This window comes from Kryptolebias marmoratus, linkage group LG18 (genome assembly GCF_001649575.2).
Source record: "Kryptolebias marmoratus isolate JLee-2015 linkage group LG18, ASM164957v2, whole genome shotgun sequence".
Classification (NCBI taxonomy): domain Eukaryota; kingdom Metazoa; phylum Chordata; class Actinopteri; order Cyprinodontiformes; family Rivulidae; genus Kryptolebias; species Kryptolebias marmoratus.
In genome coordinates this window covers 5,849,679-5,868,963 of record NC_051447.1, presented here as the reverse complement: position 1 = coordinate 5,868,963, position 19,285 = coordinate 5,849,679, and the positions used below count along the sequence as shown (strand labels likewise).

The following is a 19,285-nucleotide window of genomic DNA, read 5'->3' as shown; positions in this document are numbered from 1 at the left end:
ATCAGATGACCCAGGCTTTAAGTCGTTTCCTCCGTAGCCAAGTCAGCCAGCTGAACCTGAACCTGTGTGTGTATATGTGTGTGTGTGTCTGTGTTTATATGTGTGCAATCGGTTCAGGCCTGGCTGCGCTAACATGGCTCGGTGAGTGTGTTAGCATATTATTAGCCTGGGGTGTTGTTGGAGCACTTCTCACATTATCTGCTTTAATCACTCCCTAACCAGCCAGACAAACACAACCCTGCATCCCTTCTTACCCGCAAACAGCAAACTCCCCCTAAAACTCTCTGTCACTGATTGGCTAAAAGCGACGACAATCATGGAGGAGGCCGGCCACGCCTCCCCTCGTCTCCCCGTCTCTGCGGGGATTTGAATTAATATGATTTTCTTTCTGATTCCCGTCTCTGTGGGCCCCTGCAGGTACATTGTCTGCGCTACATCTCTTTCCTCACGACAAAAGAGAGAAAATGGGCATCCAATCAGACACACAATAGCTCGAATAAATTCCAATCGCTTTAATGCAAATTAGCACTTCTGTACATTGTTGAGAGGAGGGAATTCAGGTAGGACTAATCCGGCTAAAAAGGAAAAGAGGTGAGGAGGAGAAAAAGGTGGAGGAACGCCAAGCCAAAGCTCTGATGTCTCAGATGTCTTGTGGTCAATGTGAATTTGGGGTGGGGGGGGGTGTGTAAGGTGGTGGGACTGCAAGGGGGGCGGGGCCAGGATGTGGTTGTCATGACGCTGTGCTTGTTTTCCAGCTGTTGGTTTCCACAGCAACTGAGAACACTGTTGTCCACCTGTGAGATGTTCTCTGTATCAATCTGTTGTTGTTGTTGTTGTTTTTGTTGTTTTGTTTTCTTTTTTCTTTTTTTTTTCTTTTATTTTATAACGACGACGTGTCCAACCCTCTTGTCTTGTTTTTGTTCTTTCTCGTCTTCCTCTCCTCCTTCTCCTCCTGCCCCTTCTGCCTTCCCCCCTTCCTCCCTTCCACTGTCCTTCCATCCTCTCCTCCCCCCTTCCCTCCTCCCTCCTTACAGGGTGTGCGTTTGTCACGTTTTCCACCAGAGCCATGGCACAGAATGCAATCAAAGCCATGCACCAGTCTCAGACTATGGAGGTACGGTACTCTTGCCCTTTCTTCAGCTTTCTGTCTCATTAGCTCCTTTTATTTTATAAATGTGCTGTCTCATAATTTATACCTTTTAATAGGCTGGATCTATTTCCATGTCTAATAATACAGAATGCCTCTACATGGGTGTAAAATCTTTAACTCATTAGACGGTTAAAGATATGGCACATTAATTTAATTACATGTCCATTAGTCTGTTCATAATGAGCTGTAAAATATTTACAAAACGGTTGGCTTTAAAGCAAAATCTACCTCACACTATACACAATTGGGTTTATAAAGGCCATTCAGATGATGAAAGATTGTTTTTTTTTTCTTGTTTACATCTTTTGTGTCAGTATAAATGACAATGTGGGGGTGGGATTACAACAAGAATCAGCCCCTTCTTGTTTGCTGTGGTGATAGACAGGTTGAATTGATGCAGGTGTTCCCATGAACTATGATGTTTGCAGATGACCTTGTGATCTGTAGTGACCAGGTGGAAGAGAGCCTGGAGAGGTTGAGGCATGCCCCAGAGAGAAGAGGAATGAGCGAATGTCTGTGAATGAGAGGGAGGCGTGTGAAGAGTTATTGAAGGCGAATGAGTTTAAGTACCTGGGGTCAAGCGTCCAAAACGACAGACAAGAGCATAGGAGAGGTGGATTGGACGAAGATGAGTGTCAGGGGAGGTTTGTGACAAAAGGACGGCTGCAGGAGTGAAAAGATGAGTCTACAGGATGATAGTTAGACCTGCTCTGATGATTGATTTTGAAACGTAGGCTTAGATAGTTCAGACACGACCAGATGAGGGATAGAGGACATGTTGGACAAAGAATGTTGACTATGGAGCTGCCAAGGGAGGAGGAGGAGAAGTGGAGGTTCAAGGATCTCGTGATCTCGAGGCGAGTGCGAGTCAGAGAGACGGAACAAAAAAAACGCGGTAATAACAGGCTGTGTTAAAGAAAAGGGGAACGAGTGGCGTTCACCCCTGGAGCCCCCTTATTAGAGCTGATCATGATAATCATGGCTGCTGTTGAAGTGCTGCGACCCTGACACGGTGAAAACACGTGCTCCTCCTTCCTGCTGTCGGTCTGGGCTCATGTGAGGGTTGTTTTTTTTTCCCTTTCCCATTTGTGTTGTCACACCTCAGATATCATTGAAGTGCTGATTTATGTGGCTGAGAAGCAGCGGCAGCGACGTGTCTGTCTTCCTGAGCAGAAGGAGTGACATTCTCCTCCGACGACGTTAAGCTCGAATTATCCTTGCTCTGAGCAGGCGTCTGCAACAATGGGCCTGGTAAACACTGCCAGGGTCCCTCGCTTTTATCACACGCAGGGGGAAAAAAAAGAAAAAGAAAAAAAGCCTCAAACCATAACACAACAATATTGCAGTGGACAATGGCAAAATACCTTCATTTCCATTTGAAAACAAGCTGTCTAGCCTCAGGGAGCCCTAAATTGCCGCATCCGTTTGTTAATGTTCCTCAGTTTTTGCAATTTAAAAGTAATTACTTTGGGTCCGAATGAGGGAATGAGGTCTGGTAAATAGACTTTGGTTATTGTCTTGGCTCCGTCGCACCCCACAGCCTCAGATAGGCTGTGTATATGTGATGTTTGCGTGCGAATTCGCTGTCACGTACACGTCGCATGTCACGACGAGGAGGGGCGGGGTGGGTGGGGCTGCAACCCCGCCGCTCCTTTCATTGATGGCCCTGTCACTGTCATATCCATTCTCATTACGATGTGACATTCAGGTACACTGTGGCCCGCACACACACACCTCACACACTAAATGTCAGGCAGTAATGAAAGTGGATATAACCGAGACGGGTAATTCACTATCGGCCAACTAAAGAAACACAAAAAGAGAAGAGGGACTTCATTGTGTTGCATTTGTGTTGATGTGTGCTTATTCACTCCCTGTGTAATGTCTCATTTAGTGCTCAGCTCGACCCGTGCGGCCTTACGCTGGTGCTAATTCCTGTTTCTGCCATTTTCATTTATTTATTTTTTTTCTATTATCATCGCCTACGTGACATTATCCAGCCTTTATTGCAGTCCCTCCCCTGTAAAAGGGAGAAACGTTCAAGTGCAGCTCAAACAGAGCACGAGAGGGAGCGCGGTGGCGTCCGTTTAAACTGCGGACAAACACGTCTGTCAGCCGAAGTGAAGACAAGGAGACGCAGTGAGTGACGGTGGAAGAAAAATATGGGATTAGATTAATCAGTGTATACAAGGCTGGATGATCCGGAGCTTTTTAACGGAAGGAGCCGTAGACGGTTCGAGCTGAAGAACACTGAGGGCCGGATTCACCCTTCACAAAGTCACAAACTGTCTGTGTTTTTATTATCCAAGCTACATCAGCTCCTAAGTTGTGCAGATCCGAGGATCTCTGCACCAGCAGGATGGGAATTTAAAACAAATTGTTCGAATGTATCACGAGGACTTGGTTGTTAAACCTTGTTTTTGTCCAGCAGCCGGCTGTGATTGTGTGTCAGCATGTTTCCCCGTTGTGTCGAAAATGTGCTTTTCCATTCTGACAAGTTTCTAACTTTCTAGTATGCATTTTTTTAAGTGTTAGAGTTTAGCTAACCATGCACACAAAAATAGGCTGGGATTTTCAAAAACTCGGGCTAAAAGTGGCCGCATGGCCTGCTAGCTAACACTATGAAGAGGACAGGCGTGTTTTATGAATAGGTTAAACATCTTTGTTTTTTTCTTCTTTTCAAGCAGCCAAAAGTAATCTTTCAAAGTGTTTTTTTTTATGAACAGTTTGTCATGCTTTCTGAAGGGTTTTCTCTGCTTTGTCGCTCATTTTCATTTTTTGTTTTTTTTTTAGAAAAATGGGCTTTTGTTTGTTAAGCCACTTACTAGAACTCTGACCCATGAATGGCTCGGGCACAAAAAAGGCTCCTAAACTCAAACGATGAACCAGGGTCGTAGACACATAACAGACATCGTTACAAAGAACCCATTTTAAATATATAATCCAGCATAAATGGGGCTTTCCTCCAGCTGTGAGCAGCTGGATCAGATGCCTCACAGCCACAATAGAAAGGAGGGCTGGATCCCAATGCTTCAGGCATGTGTGCATGGATCGTGTAAGAAATGATAAAGTCAAATCATAAACCAGATGGTCAGTTTATAAAAATGTGGAGCTGGTCAAAATATCCACCTACCACACCCCAACATGGCTGCACACGGTCAGGACCCCAGTGTGCGCCGTGCAACAAGTGAGAGTCCTTGATGATTTCCAGAAATCAGACGAAATTTAAAAATACAAAAAATGTATGTAGCATAGTTTTTAATTGAGATTGTTCTAAAGCTTTATGGTTCGACTCAGTTTTCCTGCAGCTGTCTTCAGCTGGTTGGTAATCATAAAACGTTGAAGTACTGATTAAAACATTTATAAGAAAAAAGGAAAGTTGATCACAAAATTTACAGATTATATTAAATCTTCACGTCGATTCCTTTAAAATCAGACGAACAAAGGACCTTCGTCTACCTCATGCAGGCAAGTTTGACTTATTTTGTTTGTTGTTTTTTTTTTATTAACGGCGTTTAAAGTTAACGCGCAGACAGAGCTCAGACTCTGCGCACTGAATCCCTGAGCCTCCAGGTTTTGCTGTTAGCTGACATTTAAAAGGCTGTCTGGATGGTAAATAAATGAGATGGGGGAAGTTCAGAGCACGTTATCTCTTTTCGAGAAATAAAATCCTAAGGGAAACAGAACACATCTTATATATAGCCAGGAAATGTGCATCTAAACGGGGCGCGGTGCCTAAAAAGGGAAGTTAGCATCGGATTTATTAGCAAAAACGAACGCCGGGAAGTCTTTCAACTGCAAGTCAAATCCAACAGCAGCTGTGTTGTAGGCAGTCTGCACATGCAGCAGTTTAATAATTCTTCATCTGGATGCTAAAGTCCCTCATTATGTCTGTGGCCACAAGAACATTTCAGCACCACAGGTTGTCACATCATCGGCCCACTCAGGGTCACCTGTCAATCACGGGTGTTATTACTCTGTCAAATATAAAATACAAGGTGAGTTTCAGAGTCCTAAAAGAGTCGACAAACTTCGTAAAGCAAACTTGGTAAGAGATTGGATACGTTTGCTCCGCGCTCCTGTGCCTGGGATGATCTCAAAGCTGAAACATGCAGCGCAGGTGTGCGTCCATACGTCACGTTGGAGCAGGAAGCTGATCAAAAAGGAGACGTAGTAATTTTCTGTTGAACTTTATTTCGTCTTTTTTTGTTTTGTTTTCAAAACATGAAAGTTTCGAAACTTTGCGACTGAGAAACGGCATCAAAAATAACCTCTTTTGTCTCTGATATTTAATTAAAAAGCACATTTTTGTTGAGCTATCTGAGGCCCTGTGTAACACATTTATTTAAACGGGTATTTTTGACACCTGTCTGTCTGTTAGCAAAATATCTCTTTCTGAAAATAATCAGGGGATGTACATCGACAACATATTCACTTTTGAAGTAACCTTTCAAGATGGCTGCCACAGATGGCTCCAGCTCAGTTAGTTTTACGGATATTGAGCCACAGTTTGATGTGGTGGTAGCTGAGACTCCTCCCGATCACATGTTCCAAGCGCTGACAATCCGCAGAATATGTTTGTTTAAAACTTTAGTGTGAACAGCAGGAACTGTATTTACAACCAGCTGTATTTTTTTTAGGATCCTTAAAAATATATATATTAGCTGCAAACTAATCCAGTTTTTAGAAATGGCTCAAAAAAACAAACAAAAGAAAAAAGATATCGGGATTCTTCCTGTCCTTTCACAGTTTTTAAAGTTTACAATTCAGAAAGTGAATTTCATCCGAATTAATGATTCATTCCTGTAGTTAAAATGCGAATTTGTTCAGAAACTCTAAGAAAGTCACAGGAGCTGTTTGAATCTTTACTTTTTTTTCTTTTTCCTAATTAAAAATCCTTTTCAGTTTTGGCACATTTTTCTCTCAATATACAAAACTGCACGGAGAACCACTTTTATGACTTCCCTCTGTCACAAGAAAACAAAAAATTCTGTTGTTTTTTTTTAAATTTAATTTATTTCTAAATGCATTCCTGGTAAAGACTTGAAGGGAGTTTGAACAAAAAGTTGTTTTTTTTTGTGCTCTCTGCAAGTTTTTTGCCCCAGAACGAGAAGAAATGAATTTTGTTGATGAACATGGCCATGTGAAACAGTTTAAAACTCTTCTGGCAGAATTACTTCTCTGTCCTGTGACCAGAATGTCACAGAAAAGCACCGAGCAGAGGAGTGGGCAGAGGAGAATGTAGAGCTCAACAATCTGAAGACTTCCTGATCAGTTTGTTTCATTCCGAACTTAACAAGGACATAAAATTGGAACAAACTCTCTGGAGACTATTTATTCTGTTAACTGCGAAGTCGTAACAATCTTTCATCCGTGCAGCGATGTTTGTTTTAGCTAAACCCAGGCTAGTAAGATAAAAGTTTAAAGAGACAGTTCAGATCATTTCAAGTGGGGATCTTCAGTTTGGAGGAACTGGGGGCCAAATCCAAAATGGAATTTTTTTTTTTTTTTCTAAAAACCCTTACCTTGTCATCATCGTCTCATTACACAGAACTGAACAACAGCTGTAGCATTTTCAGCAGGAGTATCATATTATTTCTGCAGAAATAACCGTGAAATATACAAAAAAAACTTTGAATTTGTGTTTCAGTCACCACTTTTGTCCGTTCAAGCCAATCACCTGAGAATCTGTGAAGTTTCTATCAATAACCAGCGACATCGGCCACAGAAACCTGCTTCGACTCCCCCGCCTCCACCCCCATCCTCCCGGGGTGTCAGCCGGAGTGATGAGATATTTAACCGCGGAGGGGAAAGTGGAGCTCCCGTCTCAAGAGGAACCGACTCCATCGAGGAGTCTCTTCCTTCGATTGCATTCCTCTCGCCGCCGCCTCTCCTTTATCTGTCGGCGCCCAGAATAAAGAGGGAGACCGATGCAGAGTAAATATGGCCGAGCTGCTGTCAGGCAGGCAGACATGCTCGTTCAGCTGATAAAGTCGAGTCCCGGCCCACCGGGAGCAGAGGTATGCCGTAAAAATGAAAGATCTCACAGATTGGTTTTTGTTCCTAGTTGGTCTTAGCGGAAAGTTAGAAAATGATGGTAAATTAAACAATGAAGTTGAAATCAAACGTTGGAACCACAAGTCAACCAAACTTTATTTGTAGAGCGTTTTTCTTACAGTTGAGAGGAACGCAAAGGGCTTCACAGGAGACAGAAACAAACCAAAAAAACTACAGCTACTTTGAAAACAGATGATTTTAAAGGAATTTAACCATAATCATCATAACATGAAGAGACCAACGACAACTCCAATAAGGAAGAAACATCAGAGGTCAGTACAGGACGGGTTAAACAAAAAGAAGTTTTAAACCTTGAAGTTTTGTACATCAGCAAATAAAGAAGCACTTTTTAAAAAAAGGAAAAACACTTATCACTGAATATTAAATAAAATTAGGTCAAAATTCACTCTAAAAGTGTAATTAAAAAAAACTAAAAGTAGCTACATTTTGTAACATTAAAAAACATTTATAAAAAAACTAAGTCAGTTGGTAAAGTTATTCAGAGCTCTCCCTCTGACTATACTTACTGTTTTTGTTTTTTATCTTTTGTTTATAGTGAGTAAAGTCTGTCCACATTATGCTAACACTCCTACAATCCACCACTAGGTGGCAAGAACGTTCACATTAATGACAAAAAATCAAAATGCAGCTCTTGGCTAAACATTCTCTGGGAGTTCTTGTCATATTTTCATTTTTCTTTGCTACGTGTTACAGTTTCCTCTGTTGTTTCAGAACAAAATTAAAAATCAGGATCAGGCGAGATAGATGCAACAAAAACCAGCCAAACACCAAACGTTCTGTTTGAGAGTCGGCAAGAAGGTGAAACGGCTTAGAAAAATGTCTGCTTTTAATAACATCTAGTGTGGTGTAGGTTGGGCAGAAGCTGCATCTTTCACTCGTTAACAAAACAATCTTAATACCTCTAATATCAGCTGCAGGAAGTAGTCCATACTTCAGTGTCAATCTTAGTTAATGCAAAGCAGAGGTGTATTTTAGGCCTAAATTAATATATATTTTTAAATCTTAGCTTAGAAGTTAAAATGCTTAAACTGCCTTAGAATAAAACTGATTGAACAACTGCAAGAATGGGAAACCATTCTTTTCCAAAGGAGGTTTTGGGCTCAAGTCTCGTGTTTAAGTACCTTCTCCAACCAATTTGTAAAAGTACCCTGTAGTACCTCTTTACTTAATTTTCTTTTTATGCAAATGGAGTTTCCTTCAAACTCACCTATAGTAAATCTGGAGCAGTCATTTCTGTCCAAACAGACCGAACTGTCTCGGTTTCTGCATATTCTGACGCAGACTGCAGAATCTAAATACTATAAACGCCAGTTTGTTCTTTTTCTTTTTTTTCTAGTATCTTTCCATCTTAATTAACAGTTCCCATTTGCATGGAGATAAAATGGTGCGATTTTTGGCTCCAGACGACGGCGGCCTGCAGTTTTGATGTCATGTTGGAGAGCGATGATAGCCAGGTTCGCTTTGCAGTTGAGATTTATTTTTACCGTGGACTTTCATGAGTGTTTGACAGCCTTAAGACGAGCGACGTGCTGCTGTGTCAGCATCCGGATCTGTGTTTAGGTTCAAATTTAGCTGGAAAAAAACATCCAGATAAAGATTCCGGATATAGTTTTAACTCTCCGGACTGTTGCTGGAAGAAACATATAAAAACACAAAGACTTTAATCTTAAACATAACTTTTAATATAATTTTTATTTGTAATAATAGTTTTAATTTACATCCATTTCCCAGTGCGTACCCATCAAAGTACCCTTATTTTTATTTGTCCATTATTCCTTTGTTTCAGCACATTTTTTTAAAACTCTGCTCCTCCTGAATTTTAGAAAAAACCTGGACGAAGAATTCATCCAAACGCTCTGACTTCTGGCGGCAGTACGCTGCAAGCTGGACACGAAATTTGCAAAAACAAAAAAAGCTGTGGAAATCTTCAGATGTGCGGCGATGAGATATCAGTCAAACGAGTCGGCTCTGTTCGCAGCTCTTTGACGCAGAAACATCGCTCCAAGTTTAAACGGGTCGCAGAAAGTCAGACTTTTAACGGCTGAACTAACATTTTGATATATTTCAGGGTTTTTACTCTGACAGTCAATGGTTTAAAAGGTTTTCCCTCAGAGTTGGCGTAATGCTGTCACACTAGCCTTTGAGCTGTTCAGTCTTTCCCAAATTTCTGTAAACAAACTCCCAAACTTTGCACTCTTTGTGCTATTTATACATCAAACCCTGGGTATTTTTGTCTTATTTCTCCCCGTGTGTCTCTCTTTGCTGGAGGACTTGTGGTTTTCTCTCAAACCCCCTTCAGAGCGCAGCGTGCGCACCCTCAAACTCTCATTGACTTCCACTGTACCCGAGCTCAGAGGATTCTTCTCAAAACAGGAAGTGAAGGCTCTTTGGAGCTTTTTATACCTCTGATAAACCTTGTGTCGATCACCGGGTGTTCTGACACTTAGGGTTCAGAATTTGGATTTATAGTTTGCAAACTGACTCTGAGACTTACTTTCTGCTCTGCGTTCTTGTCTGTCTGTCCTGTTAAGAAGTGACAGGGCAGCAGCTTGACCATCTTTGTTTTATCTTGCTTCTCCGTGCTTCTTACGCGGCCTGCACATCACAAATGAGGCCTTTTTAAACCGTATCGTTCCGTTTTCGTCTCGTTCTTTGAGCGAAATCCAATTCTTTTTTGACTGTACTGAACCCAGAAACCAGAAAACTGACGCGTTCACGTGCAGCTCCTCAGCATGTAACGCAGTGGACGCTTAGAGACGTGCAAAAGCAACAAGCTCGTCCTCATGGCTGCGCTCTTTTGAACCGACACGTCTTGTGGCTGCGTGCGTTTCAGGAGAAATGTTGGGTTCATCGAGGAGACAGATCCCATCTCCAGCTGAAGAGAGCTCCACACTCACGCTCTCAGCGCGCGCATCTGAAAAGTAGCCAAATCCCTTCTCTCCTTCGCCTCGAACTAAATGTTTCAATCAAAAGGTTTTTATCCTCCTGTGGCAGATTGCCTTTGTTTTCCGTTGGATTTGCCCCCAGTTAAGCTTTGATTGCACGGCGCGGGTAATGGTGTGTTGCGACAGATTATCACTTTCAGCTTTTTTTGTAACTTTCATCAGGGAGCACTGCGTTTTTTTAATCTAATTTTTTTGACTCTTTTTCTGGTTGTTTGCAACTGATGGACGTCTGATGTGATGTTTGTTTTACCTCTTTTTTTAATTTTCTTTTTTCACACTCACAGTAAAGAGAAACTCGACACACTTCCTGGTGATTGTTCACATCTCTGAATCTTGCCACTCTTCCTCTGGTTATCCCAATCACTCTTCTTTTTTTATTATTATTATCCCCCATCCCACCCCCCACACACACACGCTAACATTAAGTCTCACTTCATGCGAGATGATGAAATAGTTGGAGAAGTCGGGAAATCGGTGTCTGGTGAAACCGTTTTGGACTCGGAGATAACGAGCCCTTGTGGGGGGAAAGAAGAAAGCCCGTCGGCTTTAGAGTGGAGTTTCCTGAGCGACTGTGTGCGTGTCCTGTGTCGCTGAGTGTGTATTAGTGTCTGAATGGGAATGTTACAAGGCTTGTTTCATTCAGAATGGACTTTTTCTTGACTTCTTTGCTGAAGTTGCAGTTGAAACCTGGTGTTTACGTCCACTGAATAAGAAGACACAATCGTGTTTTTCTCACAGTCAGACATTAAATCAGACTAAACCTTTCCTGGTTTAGGTCAGTTATTACTCCCAAAATTATCTCTATTGGTTAAATGCCCAAATAATTACTTCCTTCAGAGTTCTTAGTCTTTGGTAGTGTTGCCTTTAAACTGTCTGACTTTGGGCAAACATTTTGGGTTTCTTTCTACAAGCTTCTCCCAATAGTTTGCTGGAATTCTGTCCCATTCCTCCTGACAGAACTGAGTCAGGTTTGCTGCCTTTTCAACTCTGTCCCCAAATTTTCTTTGTGAGTTAGATCAGGCCTCCAAAACACTGACTTTGTTCCCTTTAAGCCACTTTATATCTAATGTGTCAGCATGCTTCAGGTCATTGTCCATTTGAAGACCCATTTGTGGCCAAGCTTTAACTTCCTGGCTGATGTCTTCAGATGTTGATTCAGTATTTCCTCATAATGTTCTTTGTTATCTATTTAGTGAAGTGCATCAGTTCATTCTGCAGCAAAACACTCCCACACCATGATGCTGCCACCCCAGTACGTCACAGTTGGGATGGTGTTCTCAGGCTTCAAGCTTCCCCCTTTTTCCTCCAATTGTAACGACGGTCATTATGGCCAAACAAGTCAACTTTAGTTTCATCCGACCACAGGACATGAAGCTCTTTGTCTCTGTGGATAATGACTCTCTGACCAGCTTCAGCAGCATCTTCACAAAGTCTTTTGCTTTAGTTTGCTTTAGTTTTGTGGTTGATTTTTATTTTTCCATGATGTCCCACAAAGAAGCAGGGTGTTTGAAGCGTGCCTTTAAAATGTATCCATATGTGTTCCTCCAATTAACTCAAATGTTGTCAACTAATGTCAGTCACTTAATTTAATGATTTAATGTCACACAGTGTGAATAAAATGGTTCTTAGTCTTTTTGTAGTGTATGTAAACATCTGGTTTAAACAGAAATGTGAGCTGATTCATGTACGTTTAGATGCTGTATACAGGTGTATTTTCTCAATCATTTGTTTTTATGACCAAACATGACAGAACATAAATTATTTTTTTCTTTAGTTATGTTTTCTTGCTACTTTCTCTGTATGAACTTCACCTTCTGCCTCCTCCTCCTCCCTTTTTCCCTCTCTCTCTCTCCTTTTTCCACGTTTTGCGTCGTTCTCCTCTCATCCGGCTTCCCTTCTCGTCCTCCGACCGCAGGGCTGCTCGTCCCCCATCGTGGTGAAGTTCGCCGACACGCAGAAGGACAAGGAGCAGCGGCGTCTGCAGCAGCAGCTGGCGCAGCAGATGCAGCAGCTCAACAGTGCGACCACCTGGGGGAGCCTGACGGGCCTGGGGGGCCTCACTCCGCAGTATCTGGCAGTAAGAGCCACCGCCACGTCGACCACCTCCTTTTTTTTTATTACTCCTTATTGCAACTCCAACCAAAGAACAAAAACGTCCCGTAATTCCCTCCGTAGTCCAACCGTTGCTCCTCGTCTCATAGTTACGGAGCGCAGATTAAGTCTGATTTGAGCGTAAAGCTCACAGATGATTTAATTCTATAGTGAATGTTTTAAAAATAACATATTAGAGTAAATAGAAGCCATACAGTCTCATGACAAATGGGAAGGAGCGACCTAAACATAGGAATAATCAGACTTACTAATACCAAAATAAAAAACCTAGATCAGAAAAGCGTGTCAGGGGACAAAGGTGGCCTTCATGTGCCACTTTTAGGAGAACAACTGAAGCAAAGAATGATGAGGATTTCCTATTAAACCACTTCTGATCTTTAAGGCACATCATCTTGGAGGTTTTAGATGTTTTGGTTTATATAGACGGGTCACTGAGGTTCTGCAGAGCCCAACAGGAGGCTGTACCGCTTTTTAATTCTTCTCAAGTGTGTTGAAGCTAAAAGAAATCTACGAATAAAGAAAACAGGTTTTACAGATTTACACAAGATGTAAAGCAGAACAGGAAAGAAAAGCAAAAACAAGGATAAATGGTTGAAAAAAAACACCATAAAACCAGATGAAACGTAAGGAAATGAGAACATACAGATCCTGTCAAACAATTATTTCTTGTTGCATGAAATGAAATAGAAATTATAAGTAATAACATATAGATATAGGTTTCTAGTCGGTACTAAAACGTATTCAATTTGATGCCAATGATATATATATATATATATATATATATATATATATATATATATATATATATATATATATATATATATATATATATATATATATATATATATATATATATATTAATGCACCCCCATACCATCAAAGAGGCAGGCTTTCGACCTGTGCGCTGTCCAAAAAACAAATTCAAATTTGAAATTGAATTTTTATTAAAAAATTTGTTGAAACCATCAGAGATCAGGAGGAAAATCTTTACTGCAGCTATAAATAATAAAACATACATTGCACCAGGAGCTTATTCTTGTAACCACTCACAGGCAAGCAAAGTTTAGTTTGAAGCAAATCATTCAAAAGTAAATAATTTTTTGTATTACATGCAATTTTGGCCCAATTTAACCAAGTTTTATAGTTAGCTTTGCTGTTAGTCATCACTCTTTCTGTTATCGTTGTCTCTGTTCGATGTTGATTGATTAAATGAGTGACAGTTCATTCAACTTTATTAAACTCTAACGAGTTTTATGCTGATAAGAGAGAAAGCCTAAAATAGTAAGATAGAATATCTGCAGAAATAGCTACAAATTTTAGCCTGAAAAACAGCAAAAAACTCAACTTGGATTTTAAAAATTAATAAAATTTGACAAATATTTGCTTTGCTAACGGTTAGTCCTGAACTAATTGGACTTTATCTTGATTCTTACATAAACAAAAAGCACAAAAAACCCCTTACAATATAGTAACTCCTAATTACGTCATCAAATCTGCAGATTTCATCCACCAGCTCTAAAGTTGTGGTTAGAATCAGGAAACATCTGATCAACAATTTGAGTCGAAGCTCTCCTGGAAATTAGATTGAGTTAATTGGGACGGCTCTTCTTTTATTGTGAAAGTTCAAATCCTCTTCCTCTTTTTTTATTTTATATTATGACTCTAAACTATGAACCAAAACTTCATCCTATTTCAAAATTCTAGACCTTTACATCTAGATTTGCCCCAATGGGAATGAAGCCGTACTCTGGCTGGATATTGATTATTTCGATGAGGAAATTACAGAAAAGCAAGTGTTTTTTTTGTTTGTTTAGCTAATTAAGTTTTTAATCTAGTTGTTTCAATGTTTCATCTCAGTTGTTTGGAAAAATTAGCTCTGTTCTAGAAAAAGAAAGAAAAAGGGGAAAAAAAAAACCCTCACAATATGAACAAGATGTTAATTTGCTGTTAATTTGAGTCTTTGCGGGACGAGTTTTTGACAGCATCAGTATTCCTATTTTGTTTTGGAATCTAATTAGTCAGCTAGATTAGAGCTTTCATGCACAAGTTGTCGGGGAGAATCATGGAGGAATACAAACGGCGCTCGCTTAGAGGAGAGATCAAACTATATTAGCAGCTCATTTACTCATCGAGCGCCGATGCAGAAAAGCACACTGGTGTGAGTTCAGTTCCTCGGCACTGGAGAGGCATCTGCCGAACTTCCAGTCGCCGCCCAGCTCACGTTGCTTTGTCTATATCTCTGTTTTTTCCTTCTCTCCTGTTTGTGTCCCGGTTTAGCTGCTTCAGCAGGCAGCCTCCTCCGGTAACCTCGGAGCCTTCAGCGGGATCCAGCAGATGGCCGGTGAGTCCAAAACTCCGTCCACTGGCTTGTTCCAAACCTCAGTCCACCGCGGCTCCGGACTCTTTGTTCCACCTCTCTGTGATTTTATTTTATTTCTTTATTTTTTTATGTTATTTTCCCCCCACAGACTTCTAAAAGGGGACCAAAGAGCATAACGGATGAACTCGCGTGGCGGAGTAAAGAAAGATCGTTGCCCTGAAGATTTATTAACTGTTGCTAAGATTTGTCTTGATCTTTTAATGAGGCCAGAGAAGAGTTGTGCCCAGGGCGTATAACGGTAGCGCTGAGGCTTTGTCAGGGATGGATGAATCACAAGAAAAGGAGGAAAGAAAAAGAAAAGGGGAGTACAGGAGAAAAAAAAAACAAAAAACGTAATAAAATAAAACTGCTAAAAGGCGGCGCACGTGTTGCTCTGATGAGTAGCGCCATCTGCTGTCGGTGACTTCCTGTTTCTCTTTAGGTTAACAGAAACAAAAAATGAAGCGAGAAAGATCATGGTCTGAATTAAGTCAGGGAAAGTTTCCGAGCTCTTAAAGCCAAGAAATGAAGCTTCTGCTTTTCTTGAAATAAGCCTCAAAGCGTGTCAGAAAGTTCCCCTTATTTCCTTTTAAACCCAATCAAATCAGCGACTCTGAGAAATAATAGTTTTAGAGCTTAAAAATTAAGACTTTGCGCGGCTCGCTCGTGCAGACTTATCGTCTCTCTCCTCTCTCTTTTTAAGCTTCATTTTGCAGCTTTTTTATTTTCTTTTTCATTATTTTTTTCCCTCACCTCTATCACAGCTCCTCCATCTTACCTCAACCTCTTTTGCTCTTCGTCATCTGCTCTCCTCTGCATTTCTCTGCTTTCTGTTAAGTTCACACGAGAACAACTGAATCCAGGGACCTGAGCCTGTTGGGAGGTGTGTTGGGTTTTTTTTGTTTTGTTTTGTTTTGGGGTTTTTTTTTTTCAAAAAGTGATGTAACCTCCTCTTTTCTGTCCCGTTCCCTTAAGCCGCGCCGCCTCCCACTTTCCCCGCGGTGGCGCTTTAGATTCCTCCCCACTGGCAAACAGAATCTTGGGGGTGGGGGGGCAGAAGCGAAGGGGTGTCTTGAGTCTGCTGCTCCTCCATCTGCACCAGCGAGCGTTGGTGATTGGCAGGAGACGGGAGACAGCTGAATGACATCTGGTCCCAGTCTTTAGCACGAGGAGCTGCGGTGACGCCAGCGAGCGTTCAATTAGACGCAGCCGACGGCAGGCTGCTGCGGCGCTCGCGCACATATGTGTCCGCATGATGACCCGCTGCACGCACCATCTGCACGGCCCAGATACTCCGACGCGCTCGTCTCGTCATCTCCCGCGCTTCGCTCCTCTCTAACGCGGTTGTTTTCTTCCTTTCTTTCCCCTCCTGCCTGCTCCTTTTCTCCTTGCAACTGTTGTGAAAATGTGAACTCAATGAGGGAGATGGATGACAAACGCAAGCAAGAGCTGGATGGGGGGGGGGGGTTGCATTCATAGAGAAAGATGGACAGGATTTCTGTAGTTGTTTTAGCCATCAGCTCAGGCCCAGAAAAGGGAAAGGAATGGACAAGGAAAGAGTCTGGGAGGAGAGGAATGTTGATAGAAATGAAATTGAAAAAGAAAGGGACTGAGAGGAGCATGGGATGGAAGGAAAAAGGGAGGGGGACAACAGATAAGGCAATGCAGGCGAGAAGAAATAAATGCAAAATGGAGAAAAGTAAGGGAATAAATAGGACAGGAAGAAAGAGGGGAGTGAAAATAAAGACGAGCAAACGCGGCCGCTGGGTGTAAATAATGACGTGTGAAGGGAAGAAAAGGGGACAATTTGGAAACAACAAAAACAGGAAGGAAAAGACAATGAGGGGAAAAAAGGTGGAAAACAGCGGGAGAGAAACGCCAAATTAAGGCACTTCAAGATTTGTGAAAAGAAGGAAAGTACAAGGAGTCATGGAGGAGAGGACTGGAAGGACGGAAATAGAAATCAAACGATGTCGCCTCAATGCTTCGAAATGACCGTTTATGTGCCTCGGAAACACACCCGTCAGCTCTGTTTCTGTCACTTTCCCAATCCCGCGCCCAAAATAAAGTCAAGAAAATCTTTCCAAGCTGCAACAAAAAGGTGTGAACAGAACCTTCCCGCGGGACTGAAACGGCACGTCTCCCCACTCGTTCGCGCCGTCGTCTGGCCCTGTAAATAAAAGGCCCCCCCAGCCCGAATTAGCCGGAGCTCTGAACGTGTGCTCGCGCCATTTGATAGAGAGAGTGACGGCTGTTTTTATTCCTGCCTGGCGTGGAAATAGAAATCCATTTTCAGCTTTTGATGTATGACAGAAAATTGGAAAGAAAGAAGAGTCGCCCCTGAAAACACGATTGGCGGCGGCGGATAAAGAAAGTCGCACATGTTGTCGTTCCGCCCCGAAACTCTTCGGTGGCGCTCGCACACGCCTGAAGCGACTCCACGAAACGGGATCAGATGTCTAAAAGCTGGCAGCCTCGTTCTGTTTTTTTTTTTTCTTTTTTTTTTTTTTTTGTACATTTAATTAACCAATCAGAACTGTGAATCCAAGTGAAGAATCCAGCCATCTGTTGTCATCGTTCAGTTCGGTTGTCTGAGTGAAGGATATCGGCGTCTAACAAGACGGATCTTCTTCACCGTGTCATGTTTGTGCGTGTCCTTCTCTGTGTGTGTGCGTGTGTGTGTGTGTTTCCATGTATATACACCCAGACTGTATATACGACACCTTACATGTGCCACCCTTTCAACTTTAACGAGCTCATGAATCAGGAAAAAAAAAGCCTCTCTGTGGAAAGTTCTGCTCTGGTTCTTAAATTCTGTTCGCCGTCGGAGCTTTTACACGGATTCCTCGAGATGTGCAGCGCACCCCACACACACACACACACACGTTCACGGCAGGAAGGTGAAAGGTTGGGGGTTGTACTCACAGGCGGTGTTTTATAGCCTCTGCTTCGCTATCGTTTAGGTGTTGGCATGAAGTCATTAATTATTCTTAAGTACAGGCCCGTATGCTAATGTCAGAGAGAAGATTAACAGCGAGGAGCTCTGAGCCTGCAGGACTCTTTAAATGCAGTGAGGAGTTTAAATCATTTCACATCACACGCTGGAGCCTGACTGACGACGTTACCGGTTTTGAACAATGAATCTCTTGGTCAAAACTTGATTTGACACGTTAAAAGGAGAATTTGCTCCCTCTAGTGACCGAGTTTCAGATTGCAATTAAAAAAAAAAGTAGTGTTCCCTTCTGGGCTAATGTAGAAATACTGTATGAAAAACTTTCTTTTTATTTAATAACTTGATTAAAGCATATATATATATATATATATATATATATATATATATATATATATATATATATATATATATATAGACACATATATATATATAGACACATATATATATTAAAATAAATATTTTGACTTCAAATAAAACATGATAAAAATTGTGCTTGAGCCGAAATAACTTTTTGTTTTATGTCTAACTCAATACAATACTTGCATTTTTAAATGCTGCCTAAATAAACTTTCATGATTGTTTTATCTCCTTTTATTGTAGGAAACCCTATTATAATAAAAAAATTAGATCATTTAAATCCAAAATTGCTTTTGTGAACATAGAAAACTCGTAGAAGTGACTTTCAAAACATGTTTTTCTTGCTTTTTCAACTTTTGAATTCACAATTATGTAAAATTTTATCACTGATTTACTAACATGTGAATTATAAAGCAATAGTAATTCAATGTGGCGAAAACCCCATTTCTGAACATGTTAAAAAATTGCACAATCTAGTGGCCAAATTGCAGATTGCGACTAAAATGAAATTGGTTTTAGGCTACTGTAAAACATGCAGTGTGGCCCACTGGGTAGAAGATACAGTTGTTTTCATTTCAATGTAACAAAAACACTTTTATTGTGATTTAATGATTTAGTACTTGAAAAGATACAAACGTTTTCTGCCAATCTATCACTTTAAATGCCTCCCACAGGTACATTAAGGATTAAAAAGAAAATTGTTTTGTTAAATAATACACAGGTAATGTTTGCCATCAACAACAAAGAGGATGTGTAAATGTGTTTGGTAGATTAAAAAGCTAATGATCTTTTTTCTTCGTGTCGCTCTAAAGCAAAAGTGTCTTCTCTGAAACCCAAAATCCTGATAATAAATTATAATCAGTCCGGCTCCAGTCATGACCCACTCATATAAATATAAAGGCCTTGATTTAATGAGCATTTTTATTGTTGTTGCAAGGAGCAAATATTCGAGCTAAAAGGCTGCAGTTAAAGTTTTAAAACGTTATAAGAGGTTAGAAAGCCTTTAGAACTGCTCAAGGATGGTTTGTTTCCTCTTGTAGTGTTTGAGGCCTCTCCGCTGGGCTTTACTTTCACGCTGTTGAAAGAGAGAAACTTAAGTTTAACTAAATCACTGTGATTATGTCTGCCTCCTGAGCAGCTCTGCCTCTGAGAAACGCACCAGGACTAAACACTACAACAGCTGCTCTTACTGATTCGGGCCCGTTTGGGACTTATTAGTGAATTCAGTTGCTGTAGTGTTTACCTTCACACTCTACAGACTCTTTATTTTTTTGCTAAGATTTTTTTTTTTTTGAGTTGTCTGAAGAAGAAAATAAGAAAAAAAAAAAAAA

At 41.1% G+C, this 19,285-nt stretch overlaps 1 protein-coding gene across 6 annotated transcripts in view; it reads left to right on the top strand.

Moving 5' to 3' along the window:
* celf2 (cugbp, Elav-like family member 2) overlaps positions 1 to 19,285 on the top strand; it is a 247,913-nt gene that overhangs the window by 211,506 nt on the left and 17,122 nt on the right. For all 6 annotated transcript variants that reach the window (XM_037981133.1, XM_037981132.1, XM_037981131.1 and 3 more), the window contains 3 exons: positions 1,035 to 1,114; positions 12,089 to 12,250; positions 14,563 to 14,626. In XM_037981133.1, the coding sequence (XP_037837061.1) occupies positions 1,035 to 1,114; positions 12,089 to 12,250; positions 14,563 to 14,626 (306 nt within the window). The remainder of the gene's footprint in view (positions 1 to 1,034; positions 1,115 to 12,088; positions 12,251 to 14,562; positions 14,627 to 19,285) is intronic.